A 15,120-nucleotide genomic window follows, 5' to 3' on the forward strand; every position below is an offset into this window, starting at 1 on the left:
AAATACAGAATCACAGGATGTTAAGGGGTTGGAGTGGACCTTAAAGATCATCTAGTCCCAACCCCACCTGACATGGGCAGGGACACCTCCCACTGGACCAGGTGGCTCAAGGCCTTATCTAACCTGGCTTTTAACACTGGGCTGGGGCATCCACAGCCTCCCTGGGCAGCCTGTTCTGGTGTCTAATCACTCTCCCAGTGAAAAGTGAATGAAGTGTGTACATTACCTGTTACTGACAACTGCTGTGCTCTTCCCTTCTCAGAGCGATCGTCTCCTCATTAAAGGAGGGAGAATAGTCAATGATGACCAGTCATTCTATGCTGACATTTACATGGAGGATGGCCTCATTAAGTAAGTATTGGACTTATATTATCTCCATCTCCCCTTAAACCAGCTTTAGGCTGGGTAGTTACCAGCTTTTTGTGGATGTGGTCTGTATCCAACTTGCAGCCAGGAAAACTTGATAGCCCTCTGTGATCAGAGGCTCAGCTCTCTGTGTGAGCACACACGTGATTGCCTGACATGCTTTCAAGGTAACTCCAGTGACTGAATTGCAGTCAGGCTTGTGGGATTGTGATACAGTGTCCAGTGTGCAGCAAAGCTGTGTCTAATTGCACCAGGAACAAGATTTATCTTTGACTCCTGTTTTGCCCTGTGTTAACCATATTAGCATGAATGACCCCGCACAGGATCCTGTTTGTTAGCACTAACAAGGATAGTGCTGTACTGCAAGTCATCTGCTCTCTTGAGATTTCCAGGAATTGCAGGGAAACCTTTGAGTTCCCCCAGCTTCTCTGTGTGTGCCTCAGAGCTACAGGAATAGCTCCATTGTGTAAAGTCTGCTGTTCAAACATGGGAAATGTGTCATGTTGGGACATGTGAAATGAAGGTGAAGTGAAAGAACTGTGGAAGTTTATTACAAAGAGGCTTGAATAGGCATTTCTTGCTCTATGGTAAGAGTTAAATATCCAGTGTTACCAGAGTGGTATATGTTAAAAATCCAGCAGCAGGTAAATACTTCAAGAAGTAGGACTTTATTTTAGGAGGCTGTTTTTAGATGAACAAGAGCATTTGTGACTGACAGTAGTTGTACCCAGGCAGAAATCATAGCCAGCTTCAGGTCTTGTTATGGCACAGGCTTTCTGACTATCCTTGGGCAAATCACTGAGCCTCATCTGCAGTCTGGAGGTCACAGAATGTCACTGGCTTGGAAGCAAAATGCTCTCACAAGTGAATTCTGGTGAGAATACAGTGAGCAGTTTAAAATGTTTAGTAATAGACTGATCTCCATAAAAGCACTAGAAAGAGCTGCTGCCTTATTGCTGTGAGGACCTGGAGCGAGCAGTTCTGTCCACAGAACTTTTGTTATGTTAAGGAAAAAACTGCAGAGTGACCAAGCTGGAATAAAATGCAAAAATGGAATTTGCTTCTCATTTTTACCTCCCCAGTGTGCCAAGGAAATTAGAAGTTTTCCACTGAAACCAACTTGTCTTTTATCTTGATTTATCAGGGAAGACTGAGGAAGGCTTGATGGAAATAGGATTTCTGAAAGAAGAGATTTGAAGGCTGAGTGCTACATATGGACAGATAAAGGGATTGAGCGGGCAGGGGCTGAGGGAAGGGAGCACTGAGGTTCAGGTACTTGGACTGCACGAGGGCTGTGTACCTCGAGTTGTGCTCAGACAGGACAGGCTCCAGAGGACTGTAACTGTGTATTAGGTTACCAGTGGATGTATACAGGAACTTTCTAGATTTCCTGTTTTCAGAAGATATTTTTAGGTACTTGTGATTTTAGCTGCCTTCACTACAGTGTGGCCCTGCTGATAGCAAAGCTGTCCTTCAGGGCACGGAGGAGACAAGGTGAGAGGGGAGGACTCTGAGCTCTTTGGGAAGACAGTGAGTCTGTGCTGTGAACCCAGCGGGCTGGAGTTGGGCTGGGCACTTGCTGAGCTCCCCCCCAGCCCCCAAGAGTCCCTTCACCCTTGGGACTTTGTGCTGTGAGCAGCACTGCAAGTCCCTGATGAGCCCTGAGCTGGTCTAGCAGCTGTGGCATTACAGTGAAAATCATCTTTCTCTGCAAGTAAGCCTCAGACTTGAGCCTTACTTAAAGTGGGCAGAAGGACGGGGGAGAAGAGAGATTAGGGGTGCAGCTTACTGGGAGGGCTGGTGTTGGGTTTTGTGACCGTGCACCCTGAGTGAGCACTTAGGTCTGCTCTGTCCCCTCTATAGGGTGTGAGGTGTCCTAGGCAGCTTCTCACCACGCACTGCAGAGATCTGCATGGCCAAAAGGCCATTCTCCCCAGCTGCCCAACCCAGGGCCTGCCCCAGGCAGCAGGTGCCATCCCAGTCACCTGCACAGCAGCTGGACAGATGGCAACCACCCCTGGACTAAGCACACTGTAGTGTCAGCAAGCCAGACAACCCTGCACGTGGCTGTGCAGCGGGGTGGGTTCGCTCTGCCAGCTCTGGGAGTGGGACAGAGTGGGGCGTTCCTGCTGGCAGGGAGGTGACCTGGCAGTTCCTGGCTGAGCTGTTCAGGGGTTGGGCTGTGGCTGGTTTTCCTGTGTGTGACCATCTTGGTGTGCTCTCCTCAGGCAGATTGGAGACAACCTGATTGTCCCTGGAGGGGTCAAAACCATAGAAGCCAATGGGAAGATGGTGATCCCTGGAGGAATTGATGTCCACACTCGCCTGCAGATGCCATACAAGGGAATGACTGCTGTGGATGATTTCTTCCAAGGAACAAAAGCAGCTCTGGCTGGTGGAACCACCATGATCAGTGAGTGCAGCAGGCAGGGCTTGTGCGTGACACCACCAAGCACTCCTGCAACACCACCCAGATCCTTTTTCTCTTTTCTTTCTCAGTCCTCTTTGTTGTAAAGGCCCATGATGGTTCATATTTTCTGCGATCTCTGTCAGTGTGGTCTAGGGAGTAAGGATTGGGATGAATCTTTGGATCCTTAGTAATGATGAAATGATAATTCAGGAGGTGTGGATAGAACCACTTGCTCATGCAGATCCTTTGCTCTGCAGTACTCCTTTGTCTGCAGCCACTGCTGCCCTTGGGACCCTCAAAAACGAAAAATGGCATAACTTTTCTTCCCTGTTAAATAAAAATAGGGCAGTGTGGTGCTCAGATGACTTTGAGCAAAGGAACAGAGCAATGTGCTGGCATCCCACACTGTTCAGAAATAAACAGTGCTAACGAAAAAGGAAAGGGAATTCTGAGGTCCTTCCCTGGAGAAGGCCATGGCTGTGCACTGGTTTGAGGTTCAGGTGTTACTGCTGTGCAGTGGTCACAGCTGTGTGCACTGCAGGGTTTCTTGGGATGCAGGAGCAAGTGTTGATCCTTCCAGTAAAGGGCTGGGTTCTTTGTCCTCCCCCCACCAGTTTTCCTTCTCTCTGTGCCAAAAAAATATGTTTTGTGGAATGGATTGTGGCAGGGTGTGGGGATTCCATGGTGGGCAATAAAAGGTGCATTAGTGTTGCAGTGTGGGAGGAGGCTGTGTGCTAATGGGGTGGGAGTGGGGATGGGGAATGACAGGGCCCTTCAGCTTCCAGCCGGTTTCTCAGCAGAAGCCTGTAAAAGCCCCTGGTCCCATGCCAGAGACCATTAAGCGTGGGCTCTGTGCACTTCCCTGCCGATAAATGCTCTTGAGGAGCCAGCACGCATTGCGAAGGTAACAGGAACCCCTTGGGAGCTGCCCTGAAGCCCCTGAGGAGACCAGCCGGGGGTGTTGGGAGGTGCCAGGCCATGGTGGGGTGGCCCGGTGGAGGAGCCCTTGCCCAGGCCTTGCTCTGCTGTGCCCCTGCAGTGGACCATGTGGTGCCGGAGCCCGAGTCCAGCCTGTCGGAGGCGCTGGAGCGGTGGCGGGAGTGGGCCGATGGGAAGGCCTGCTGTGACTACTCACTGCACGTGGACATCCCGCGCTGGAGCGACCGCGTCCGGCAGGAGCTGCACACCATCGTCCAGGAGAAAGGTTTGTTGCCTGCTGCTCCCTGCACAGCCTCGGCCAGCCCTGTGCCCCAGCCAGGGAGCGTGGCTATAGCAGGCAGCCTGACCTCCCCTCTCTCCTCTCTGCTCTGCCCCAGGCGTTAACTCCTTCATGGTGTACATGGCCTACAAGGATTTGTACCAGATGTCCAACACCGAGGTGAGACTCCCCCCTTTGCTGCCATGGTTGTGTTGATGGAAGGGGCAGTGGGGGTGGCTGCCTGTGTGAGGCTGCCCCAGGCTGTGGCCGTGGGCTGGCTGAGCTCCTGCGCTGCAAGTGGAGGCACAGGTCTGGCGTGGAGTCACCAAGAGCATCTGCTGGTGTCTGTGTCCTTCAGAGAGCTGGTCCTGGCACGGCCAGAGCACTGCCTGGCATGGCAGCACCGGGCCCTGGCAGCTCTGGGGCCATGGGAGGTGCCAGGGCAGTGGGCTGCCTGCTCAGTAATCATTTCTTCTTGTCTCTCTTTTAGCTGTATGAGATATTCAGCTGCCTGGCAGAGCTGGGTGCCATAGCCCAAGTTCATGCTGAAAACGGTGATATAATTGCACAGGTAACTAATTAACTACTTCTGGCACGCAGGGACTGAAAAATCTATCCCAGGCAGATTTGGTGTGGGGCATTAGCAAAGTGGCTCTAAAGCTGCATGGACATCTTTTTCAAGGTGATATCTTTACTGCTCAGCAGCAATATCAAATTTAGCACCTTTTTTTTTTTTTTTTAATATGTTGTACATAAGTGGATCTGAAATAGTGAATTACTGATTATCTAAATGGAAGAGAGTAGCCATCAATTCTGGTACATTCACTCCAGCTGCAGCTCTTTTCAGTGTGGAGAGGCAGAGACCTTTGCTTTGCACATAATGAGTCAGGAGAGGTAAAGTGCATTGAGAAGTGAGTGCCGTGACAAGAGAGAAGTTTTCTCTCTGCAAGCAAGCAGCTGGCTAATGAAGCTGGATTTACAAGGGAAGTGTTCTGAGGGATGTGGTTTGGTGATCAAATGGGTAGTTTGTCTTCGCCTGCTCTGTTGTAATTGGTGCTGGATGACAGAAAGTCCAAATGTTTTGATTTTCATTAAGACACAGAAGACATTGCTCAATTAAACTCTGTAATTACTTGGTTTTTTCTGTCTCTTATTCTTGGGAGTTGAAGGAGCATGAACCAAGAGGTCATTCTTTGAACATCCTCTCAGACTACAAGAATCAGTTTTTCTTTGGACTTTTAGAGCTGCAGTGCACAAGTGAATGGCTCCTTCATATGAAAACTTGGCTCCTTCACATGAAAACTGAGAGTGATCAGAGGAATTGTATTGGCTAGAGCTTACCTCTACTTCAGCACCAGCCTAACCACAAAATGCCCCCAACCTATTAATTTGTAACACTTCACAAACCTGGGAACTGGAAGGGCTGGGGAGTTTTGCACCCTTTTCTTGCCTCCACACTCTGCTTGTTTCATTGAAGAGATTTCAGTCAGTGTCTGCTCTCCCATTTCCCCATCCTTCCTCCTTCTCTCTCAAACCCCTTGAGGATGCAGCAGCCTCTCACCATGGCTGAGACAGGACATAGGGTGGTGATGGTCCTGAGGGAAGGGCTTGATACAGAAGGGATCTACTTTTCTGTTTGATGATTTCAGTCTTGTTACAGCCCTCTATTCTTTTGATGTCCTAGGAACAAGCCAGGATGTTGGAGATGGGAATAACAGGCCCTGAGGGCCACGTGCTGAGCAGGCCTGAGGAGGTAAGATGCTGAGGACAGTTCAGCCTTGCTGCACTGAAGAGCTTCCCCAGTCACAGTGCAGCAAGGTAGTGGGGCCAGGCAAACATTGTGGCAGAGGTGTGTGTGGTTGCTTCCAGGGGAATCCATTTATACAGACACTACTGTCTTGTTCATCTTCAGCCCAGGAAAGAGAGAGGTGCATGTTTGTGACAAACAGTTCTCAGTTCTGCTCAAGTTGCCTAGCAGAGACAAAGCCCTTCTTCTGAGTCTCACAGAGAGGAATCAATCAACAAAAATGTCTAAAAGGCTGTAGCAGCCTTTGGGGCTGGATGGGGGGCATTTGTCTTGTATAGGTGACTCCACGTCTGGGAGAGGCCTGAGAAGAATCAAATGATGAGTTTTAGTTTCTCTGAGAATTCACTATACACATCTGAATGCTGACAGATTCCAGCCTCTTCCTGCTTTATATCTGCTTAGAGTCTAAAGCATGTTTGAGAGTCAGATGGACAAAGCCATTGGTGGAAGGAGTGGGAGGGAAGGAGAGGGGGAATTCCCTGGTTACAAATCATTGTCAGAATACTAATTAGATTACTTCTAATTTTAGCTTGCAGGGTATTTTTCTGTTTGGTCCATTAATCTGAGTTTAGTCTAATTTTAGATAGGTTTCCTTGAGATAACTCCCTGCTGAGAGGTGCTTTAACTTTCCACAACATGTGAAAGAAGAAAACAATAGGAATTTGGTACAATAGCAGTGCCAAGCAGGGAAGCACAGGGACGGATTTGTACTTCAGGGCCCTCTGAAATAAAATCAGTTGGCTCAAATTAAAAGTGTAAGAAGTTGGCTGTATTAGGGCTGGTAACAACAGCCTAGTGTAATACATTGCTTATTTTCTTTGAAGTACAAGAGTGTAAAGCATTTTTTTATACAGGGAAGAGTCTCGGTGTCAAATCAGTGGCTCAGAATCCCTCTGTGTGTAAGCTGCCATTTATTTTTCTGACTCTAACCTGTTACCACTAGCTGGCAAGCTAAGGTGCAATTAAGGGATGCTGTGGTCATGCCAGGATTTGAGAACTGTCCTATTACCATAAGACAGCACTGCAGATCTCTCCCAGAGTCAGTAAAACATTGTCGAGCGTTTGATCTTGAAATGCCATTAAAGCATAAGGCAACTGAGAACACTGCAACGCTCTAGATATCATCTGTTCAGCCAAATCCAAATCTCATTGCCTTTGAAAATAAACAGTGTCCTTCTTCCACAACACATTCTACCTGGGAAAATGTTCAGGTGGAATACAAGTGACCCTGCTACCCCATAAAGCCCACAGGTGCAAAGCACTGGGAGGGTGGTCTGTGGCTCCATGGGTCTGCTCTGTCCTGGAGGGACCTCAGTGCAGGTTAAAGACAAGTTTTTCTTTCTGGTGATGATGGTGACTTGGTAGGGCAGGATGGTGCTGCTCCAGATTGTAACCTGCTGTGGGGAGTATTGGCTGTTTGCTCCTGTCTACATGTTAAACACTATCAACTACTGCAGTCCATAAGTGTGCTGATAAAAATGTTCTCTTGCTTAAATTTCTATTTAAAGGGTCTTAAAGCAGAAGAGAAAAAACCTCTTTTCACTGTACAGCAAATAGCCCAGCTATTTGAGAGGCGTAGGGGGGTGTGTATGTCTGGGTGCAGTGCTCTGCTTCTCCTGCTCCAGGACAGTTCAGCTGGCACAGCCCCAGGAGCTGCCCCAGGGGCTGGATCAGTGGTGTCTTTTTAAGGCTTCTGTTCTGAACTTCCTCATTCCGAAGCTTGAAACCAAACTGTAGAGCAAACAGTTGCAGAACTCTGGGGTTGAGCTCTGGCTGAACACAGACTGATGTAATAGTCCAAAGATATCCCTCCTGATGGAAATCCGCCCTCCAGTAAGAGCAGGCCAGTGAGGCGGGGTGGGTGTCAGCAGGCTGGGGTGAGCAGCAGGACAGCCAGGCCCCAGTGCCAGCAGCCTGCCAGGCATGGCCCCCTGCACCCATCCATGGGGGTGGCAGGGACATCTGGTTAAACCTGCTGCAGCCATGGGACAACCTGGAGCAGGGAGTGCTCTGGAAGGGCTGACCCTCTGCTGCCTGGTGTCAGCCTGTGAGCTGTGCTGGCTGGCTCGGCAGCAGTCCCTGGGCTCCCTGAGCTGTCAAGAGAGCTGGAACCAGGCAGTGGAAAAAACAGCAGATGCAGCTTTACTGGCCCCTGAGCAGGGTCCAGGCAGTGCTCCTGTTCTGGGCATGGAGCAGGGTCCAGGCAGTGCTCCTGTGCCAGGCATTGTGTTGCTGTAGCCTGCAATTTGGCCAGGCCTTGGGGAGACTGAAGCTTTCCCCCTCAGATCTCCCTGATTAACCTGCCCTTGGGGAGTCAAGGTAAAAGCAAGGACACAGGGTGCAATCCATGGTGTGCTGAGAGGGGCAGGGGCTCCTCCCTGCCCACCCAGTGCTCCTCTGCAGCTGTGTGCCATCCTCTCTTCCAGCTGGAAGCAGAAGCTGTCTTCCGGGCCATCACTATTGCCAGCCAGACCAACTGTCCTCTCTACGTGACTAAAGTGATGAGCAAAAGCGCTGCTGACCTCATCTCACAAGCCAGAAAAAAAGGTGAGTGGCAGCTGGTGCTGCACTCTGCCCTGCTGCTGCTGCCAGGATCCTGGATTTTGTGGCCCCCACGACCCGTTGGTTGTTTTGCCAAGACCACCACTGTACTTTGAGTGCTGTGCAGTGCTTCCCCTTCTGCTGAGCAGTTAGCTGAGGGGTTTGCCTGATTTGTAAAGGGCAGGGGGACACTGCATCAGGCCACATAGAGCCACCTGCTGTTGTCACATCAGGTAACATCATGTGGGGCACAGGTAGGAGCAATGCTTTAAACACTGCTTTGTCTGTGGCTGTGAAAGGCTCACTGAGGGTACCTGTTCAATGCACATGCTGGTGGTTTGAGCTGCTGCACATAGCTCTGGCCTCCCTTTGAAGTGCTGGCCCCTTGGAGGTGCCTGGGTGCCTTTTGAGGTGGCTGGGGGCTCCGTTTGTCACTGGTGGTGGAGTACAGGGATGCCCCACAGGTGTGTGGGCATATCCACAGTTGTGCTCAGTGGGCTCTGTGCCCCCACCCCAGGAGCTGTGACGGGGGAGGCTGGTGCTCTGAGATCTGTGCCCTGGAGCAGGAGGAGCCTACAGTGGTGGCAGGCAGGGCTTGCTGCAGGACTTGCTGTCTCTCCTGCCCAACCCAGCACTGGAGGCCCAGGCCAGCAGTGCAGGACAGCCTGACATGGGTCTGGGTGTTCCCTGGTCTGTTGGTAGTGTTGTAGAGCAGAGAATGCCTGCAGGCTCCAAGAAACAACATCCTTTCTGTGCATTTTTCAGGCATCGTGGTGTTTGGTGAGCCCATCACGGCCAGTCTGGGGACTGATGGAACACACTACTGGAGCAAGAACTGGGCCAAGGCCGCGGCATTTGTGGTCTCTCCACCACTGAGCCCGGACCCAACAACTCCTGACTACATCAACTCCCTCCTGGCCAGGTGAGTGACACTCTGCTGGGGATGCTGCTGGGGGAAGTGGACTCTGGATAGGGAATGGAGAGGTTAGTCCAGTATGAACCACTTCCCTGTAGGTATTTACTGAGCTAACTGGTGAAATGGCTCTGACTCCAGGCCATGGTGGTTTATCCCTGAGAGTGGAGGGAGGACAGGAGAGGCACCATAAGCTTAACGTCAGTAATGAGAAAAATACAAGGACATGTAGTCATGAACCATTTTAAATGCCCTGAAGAGAGCTGGAGAAGTGAGGAATGGCTGCCTGGGTTGGAATGCTGCAGGAGAATATGGAAGGGTTACAGGTGTCACAGGCTGGTGGGGACCCCAGTCAAATACAAAGCAGATGTGTTCTCACACCTGTACAGGTGAGCAGTAGCAGAGGCTGTAAAGTGCATGAGGCCTTTAGGAACAGCTCCTGCACATCTGGCTGGGATGGTAGGTCTTTTTCTCACCCCAAAGGCAAGGGGGTAGGGAAGGGATTTGTTGAAAACAAAGACAGACAATAAAAGCACTTCAGCAATTTACTGTGACCTTTCACAGTTACACTCCATCCTCTCACTGGCAAGGCCTGTGCAGCAGCTGTGGGGACACAGCACATTCCTGGCCCTGCCCACGTGCCCTGTGTCCATCACACACCCCCCTCACCCTGCATTTGTATGTCTGATTGTGCGTGTGGTGGCTGGTCTGTGTTAGCCAGGGGTGGCTGACACTGAGGGAGTTGTAAATGGAAATGACCTTTGAGGTAACCCTGGAAACACCTCTGCTGAGATGAGCAAGGGATGCAGTCTTAGAATCATAGAATCTGTACTGGCTTTCTAATCTTCCCCTTCCAATTTACTTCAGACCTCAGAGGAGAGATGTGTAGTTCTGAGTCCCTGCAGCCCACAGATGTCTGTCCTGACACCTTTGCCATACTGTTTTCTGTGGGGTGCAGTGGGAAGAGAGGTTGTGAGGCTCCAGTTGGGCTGGATGACTTGTTTTCCTCCACCAGGACAAATCTGGTGGAGATTAGGAAGCATGTTGTGTCATGAGCCCAGGCCTCTGGCTGTGCAGTCCATCAGACATACGGCAGAAATTATCAGAGGAAGGTGGAGATTAACGGTGGATTAGGGCTGGTTCACAGCCTCGCAGAGTTGCTGTGTCTGCACTGTCTGGGTGCTGGAGGCATCTCGCCTCACATGGGCAGTGCCGGGAGCTGGCCTGCCTTGGTCTGCTTCCTTTCTCCTGGCAGTGATCACTTTCCAGCTGCTGTCTGTCCATTGCTCCCTGAGGACCCGGCAGCAGCTGGGTGACTTTCAGGGAGCCATGGACAGCTCCTTGCTTGCCTTGGCTGCTGGCAGCTCGCTGGCTCTGCCTGTTCCCGAGGAGCGGGATGGGTCAGGGTATCTCATCCATTCAGTGACCCCTTTGGGTAGAGGGGTCTGGACAATGGCATGGGGTGCAGAGCATCTCAGTCAAGTGTTTCTGGGCCTCCTGGAGAGAGCTGCTTCTGGGCACTCCCAACTCCCTCCATCTCACTGCCACAGGCTTTTGTGGGGCCAGAGAGGGCTGTGCTTGCCCTCGGGGTGCAGGAGCTGGCAGTGCATGACACAAGGGCTGATTGTGCAGGACAGTCCTGGAGCAGAGAGGCCTCTTCCTCTCTGTGTGGAAAAAGGACTCTCCCAAGCAGACCTAACAAACTGATGGAAATAGGTGTTCTGACTTGCACTGGGGATGTTTTTTGTTTGTGCTCGTGCAAATGATGGAGCCTGGCATGAAAGGACATCTTCTGGCCTGACACAAAGGCCACCCTGTTTGTTCCCTGGGAGCTGAGCTGTTCACTTCCCCTTGTGTGCAGGATGCTGTCCATTCTCAGGCAGGCAGCACAGTGTGGCAGGGGTCTCTTGCCCCCAGGTGACACGGCTGCCCCAGGGGCTGGGTCAGGTGGAAGTCTTAAGGCTGAGGGACCGTGGAAATGAGGGTGCAGAGTAAAATAGAACTGAGCCAGGGACTGCCTGTGGCCAGAGGAAATCCATGTCCCTTGTGTCTCTGCTGCTGTCTGACTACAGAACGACTGACTGTGCTTGTTCCACCACCCCTCAGTGGTGACCTGCAGGTTTCAGGAAGCGCTCACTGTACCTTCAGCACTGCGCAGAAAGCCATCGGAAAAGACAACTTCACAGCCATCCCAGAAGGGACCAACGGCATAGAGGAGCGAATGTCAATCATCTGGGACAAGGCAGTGGTGAGAGTCCCGCCAGGGAGGGGTGCAGAGTTGGCTGCCACCTCACACACCTATGCTCCTGCCCCACAGAGCTGGGCACCCAGCTGCTTGCCCCCTCTCTGACTCTGGGAGTCAAACCAAACTGGAGCAGGAGAGGCAGCTTTTGTAGGTTCAGGGTGAACAGCCTGGAGCTGTGACTGTGCCCCAACTTCTTGGTCTGTCTGGTGCCAGTGGTAAGATTAGCCTCAGCAGCCTGTGCCCAGCCAGCTGGCATCTCGTGTGGGAGGGAGTCTGGTGCTTCCCAGGGCTCTTAATCTCCCTTTCCCCAAAAAGACAACTTAGTTCTCTTTGTGTCCGAGCAGGCCACAGGAAAGATGGATGAAAACCAGTTTGTGGCTGTGACAAGCACTAATGCTGCAAAAATCTTCAACCTGTACCCACGGAAAGGGAGAATAGCAGTGGGCTCAGACAGTGATCTGGTTATATGGGATCCTGATGCAGTGAAGATCATCACGGCAAAAACCCACCAGTCTGTAAGTCCTGTGCTCATCTGTGTGAATGCAGGAGGGTGGGGTGTGAGTAGCTCTGTAGAAAGGCTGCCTGGCTGCTGGGAGTTGGTGCTGCCCTGTCTGTCTTTGAGGAGGAGAACTGAGCCCAGGCTCTGGGCGTGCCAGCTGTCACTGGATGTCCATGAGCCCTGGGCTCTGCACATGGTGCTTTTCTTGCTTGGGTGTTCTTCTCCTGACCCTGGCCCATGCAGGTGTAAGGGCACACATTTCTCCTAATATGGATTCCTTTTCCAGGCACAAATTTTTCCTGGCTTTGCCAGTGTGCTTTGTCCATGCCTTACCTCAAGCCTAAGTCCTGCCCTCCTCTGTTCTTGGACTCTGTCCTCACACTGAGCTTCAAAGCAGCAGGTCCTGGTTCATGTTGGGAGCTGTGTTGGGTTCTTACTGTGCTAGGCTAGTGAGCTTCAGGAGGCCTCTGAGGCAGGCAAGGCTGTTACAGGTGTCCTGTCCCTGCACTGGTGACTCCAGCAGCGAGGTGTGGGGACTGACCCACCCAGAGTGGGCAGGCAGTGCTCATATCCCTCCTGACCATTATCCCTGGGTTTCTGCAGGCGGCTGAATACAACATCTTTGAGGGAATGGAGCTCCGTGGGGCCCCGCTGGTTGTCATATGCCAGGGGAAGATCATGCTGGAGGATGGCAACCTACATGTGACCCAGGGAACCGGACGCTTCCTGCCCAGCAGCCCTTTCCCTGACTATGTCTACAAGCGCATCAAAGCCAGGAGGAAGGTGAGGAGGCAGAGATGCCAGGAGACAGAGCTGGGACACTGCTTACCCAAATCACATTTTACCTTCATAACTGGTTGTTCTTCCTCTGCTGTTCTTGCTGGACCCTGTAAGCAGTGCTGCAGACTGATGTATTTTGAATATATGGTTGTATAGCTGAGGCTTGGGTAGGCAGCTTTTCCCCTTGTGTTGGTGGTGTGCCAAGCTGGAGGCAGATGATCCTCGAGGTCAGCAGTGGTGATATCTGTCCTCATCCTGTCCTACTGCTGCAGGATTGTGGAGGGAAGTGCTGAGTTAAAAATTAGACTGGCTAAACTCGCCTTGTCCTCCCCCATTTGTGCAGCACGAGCCCCATCTGGGCTGTTGTGCCGGCTCTGCACACCTTGCAGGACAGGTGAGGGGCGGTTGGTGGGGCTGTGCCAGGCCTTGGCACTGCAGGACTGGAGGGGCACGGGGCTGGCAGTGAGAGTTCCTTCTGCAGGGGGAATGGGGAGCCAGGGGAGGCTGGAGTATGATGCTCCCTGGGCTCAGAGTGCCGCTGTCCTCTTGTCTCCGGTGACAGATGGCGGAGATGCATGCTGTGCCCCGGGGCTTGTATGACGGACCCGTGTTTGACCTCACCACCACCCCCAAGGGGGGCACCCCTGTGGGGTCAACCAGGGGGTCCCCCACGCGGCAGACACCCCCTGTCAGGAACCTCCACCAGTCTGGATTCAGCCTGTCAGGTGAGCACATGTGGTGGCTGGGCTGGGAGAGGGCAGAGCCACTGGCAACGTGTCCCAGCTCTTGGGGCAGGAGGCAGCTGGGAGGTGGTGTGGGGCAAGGTGAGTGCAAGAGTGGATCATGGCAGGGCAAGACCTTGTGTTCCTTAAAGGGCATGGCTGAGCTGCATGTTGCAGCAGAAGGAAGGCAGGCTGTGCCTGTGGAGGCCAGCACAGCATCCAGTGCTGCTCTTGCTGTCTGGGTCTGTTCATGGAGCATCTGCAGAGATGTTCAAGCCACTGCTCCTCTCGGGGTTGGAGTTGGGAGAGGGAGTAAGTTGCTGTAGGTAGCCTCAGGAGGCCCTTGGCAAGACCACAGGCTGCCTGACTGCTCAGTCCTGTGAAGCAAATGCTCTTAACTTTGCTCTCCCCCTTCCCTTTGTGCTTTCTTGTCCCTGTCCCAGGTACCCAGGTTGATGAAGGTGTGCGCTCAGCGAGCAAGCGCATCGTCGCACCCCCGGGAGGCCGCTCCAACATCACCTCCCTGAGCTAAATGTCCTGGCTGAGGAGGAAACAAAATCCCTGTTCAAGCAAAGGAAGAAAAATGGTACATTGGTGTTTTAAGAAGGAAAAGAAATAAACCTGTTCAGAAGAATCAATAAGCCTCAAGCCTTATGTTTCACAAATGCTACTTGCTACCTAGCTTTAAAGATGTTGCTTCATTTTGTTTTTGCATAGCCTTAAGGTTCTGTTGTTGTCACTGTTGTGGGTTCGGTCGGGTTGTGTTTTGCTCTTCCTCTCTGTATGCATGCAGCTCGGACAGGTCGCTGGTTCAGTGTGTTATTGGTGTTGAACGCGTGTGGGATGCCGTGATGTGGGACAGTGGGAACGGCCCGTGGGGTGACCCAGCAAGGGGGCAGGGTCTGGCCAGAGGCAGGATGTGGGATGGGGAGGGCAGGTGCACTGAGCTGGTAGGGGCAGGTGGGTCTGTCGTGTTCATGTCCTTCATCTCCACCCAACGCTCTGGCGTTTCACCACGAGGCCTACGGGGGAGCTCGAATCATCTCTGTAACGGCTGTCACAGCACCTCGTGTAAGGAGTTTTACTACTTTGTACACTTTATTAAAAAAAAAAGTTGTTCCTTCAAACAACTCGTGTTGCTGGCTGGCTCTTTTCTTCCTCAGGCGGCTGCTGCTTGGCAGGGGCGGTGCCCAGCTGTGCCCGTGGGGATCTGGGCCAGGGTGGCAGGAGGGGCTCAGGGTGGTGTTTGGGCTGGAGGGGCTGCAAGAATGGGCTGTCAGGATGACACAGTGTGGTGTCAGGGGTTTGGTGTAGCTGCTCAGGCAAAATAGCATGTTGCAAGTGTTTGTAAAAGCCAGTTTGTCCATGCAGTCTCTGGCTGAGCCTGGCCTGGCACAGGGGGCTGTGACTGCCCCACAAGAGCTGTGCCTGTCATCTCTGTGGTGACAGGGACTGGCTCCATGTGGCACTGCTTGGGCATGGCATTGGGCTGTTTTCTGTGGGCACCTGTAAGTTAAATGCTCCCCTTCCATCCAGCAGTGTCTGTCAGACTGAGAGGCACTGCCCTCTAAAGCTTGAAAAGCATGCAGAAAAAAAAAGTGATTGTTTTTTAAAGATTATGAAAATTAAGGGTCAGTTT

General features: G+C 52.1%; 1 protein-coding gene across 1 annotated transcript in view; it reads left to right on the plus strand.

Annotated features, from left to right (window-relative positions):
* Positions 1-14,611, plus strand: part of DPYSL3 (dihydropyrimidinase like 3) — a 31,427-nt gene extending 16,816 nt beyond the window's left edge. The window contains 13 exon segments of the mRNA XM_050312065.1: positions 263-351; positions 2,595-2,779; positions 3,816-3,980; positions 4,093-4,154; positions 4,465-4,545; positions 5,659-5,727; positions 8,208-8,328; positions 9,088-9,244; positions 11,342-11,483; positions 11,825-11,995; positions 12,583-12,762; positions 13,322-13,484; positions 13,925-14,611. Coding sequence (XP_050168022.1) covers positions 263-351; positions 2,595-2,779; positions 3,816-3,980; positions 4,093-4,154; positions 4,465-4,545; positions 5,659-5,727; positions 8,208-8,328; positions 9,088-9,244; positions 11,342-11,483; positions 11,825-11,995; positions 12,583-12,762; positions 13,322-13,484; positions 13,925-14,013 — 1,674 coding nt within the window. The 3' untranslated portion in view covers positions 14,014-14,611.
* Positions 14,612-15,120: the final 509 nt, after the last annotated feature.

The sequence above is a fragment of the Myiozetetes cayanensis genome, unplaced genomic scaffold (genome assembly GCF_022539395.1).
Source record: "Myiozetetes cayanensis isolate MyiCay16 unplaced genomic scaffold, myiCay2020 scf17, whole genome shotgun sequence".
NCBI lineage: Eukaryota > Metazoa > Chordata > Aves > Passeriformes > Tyrannidae > Myiozetetes > Myiozetetes cayanensis.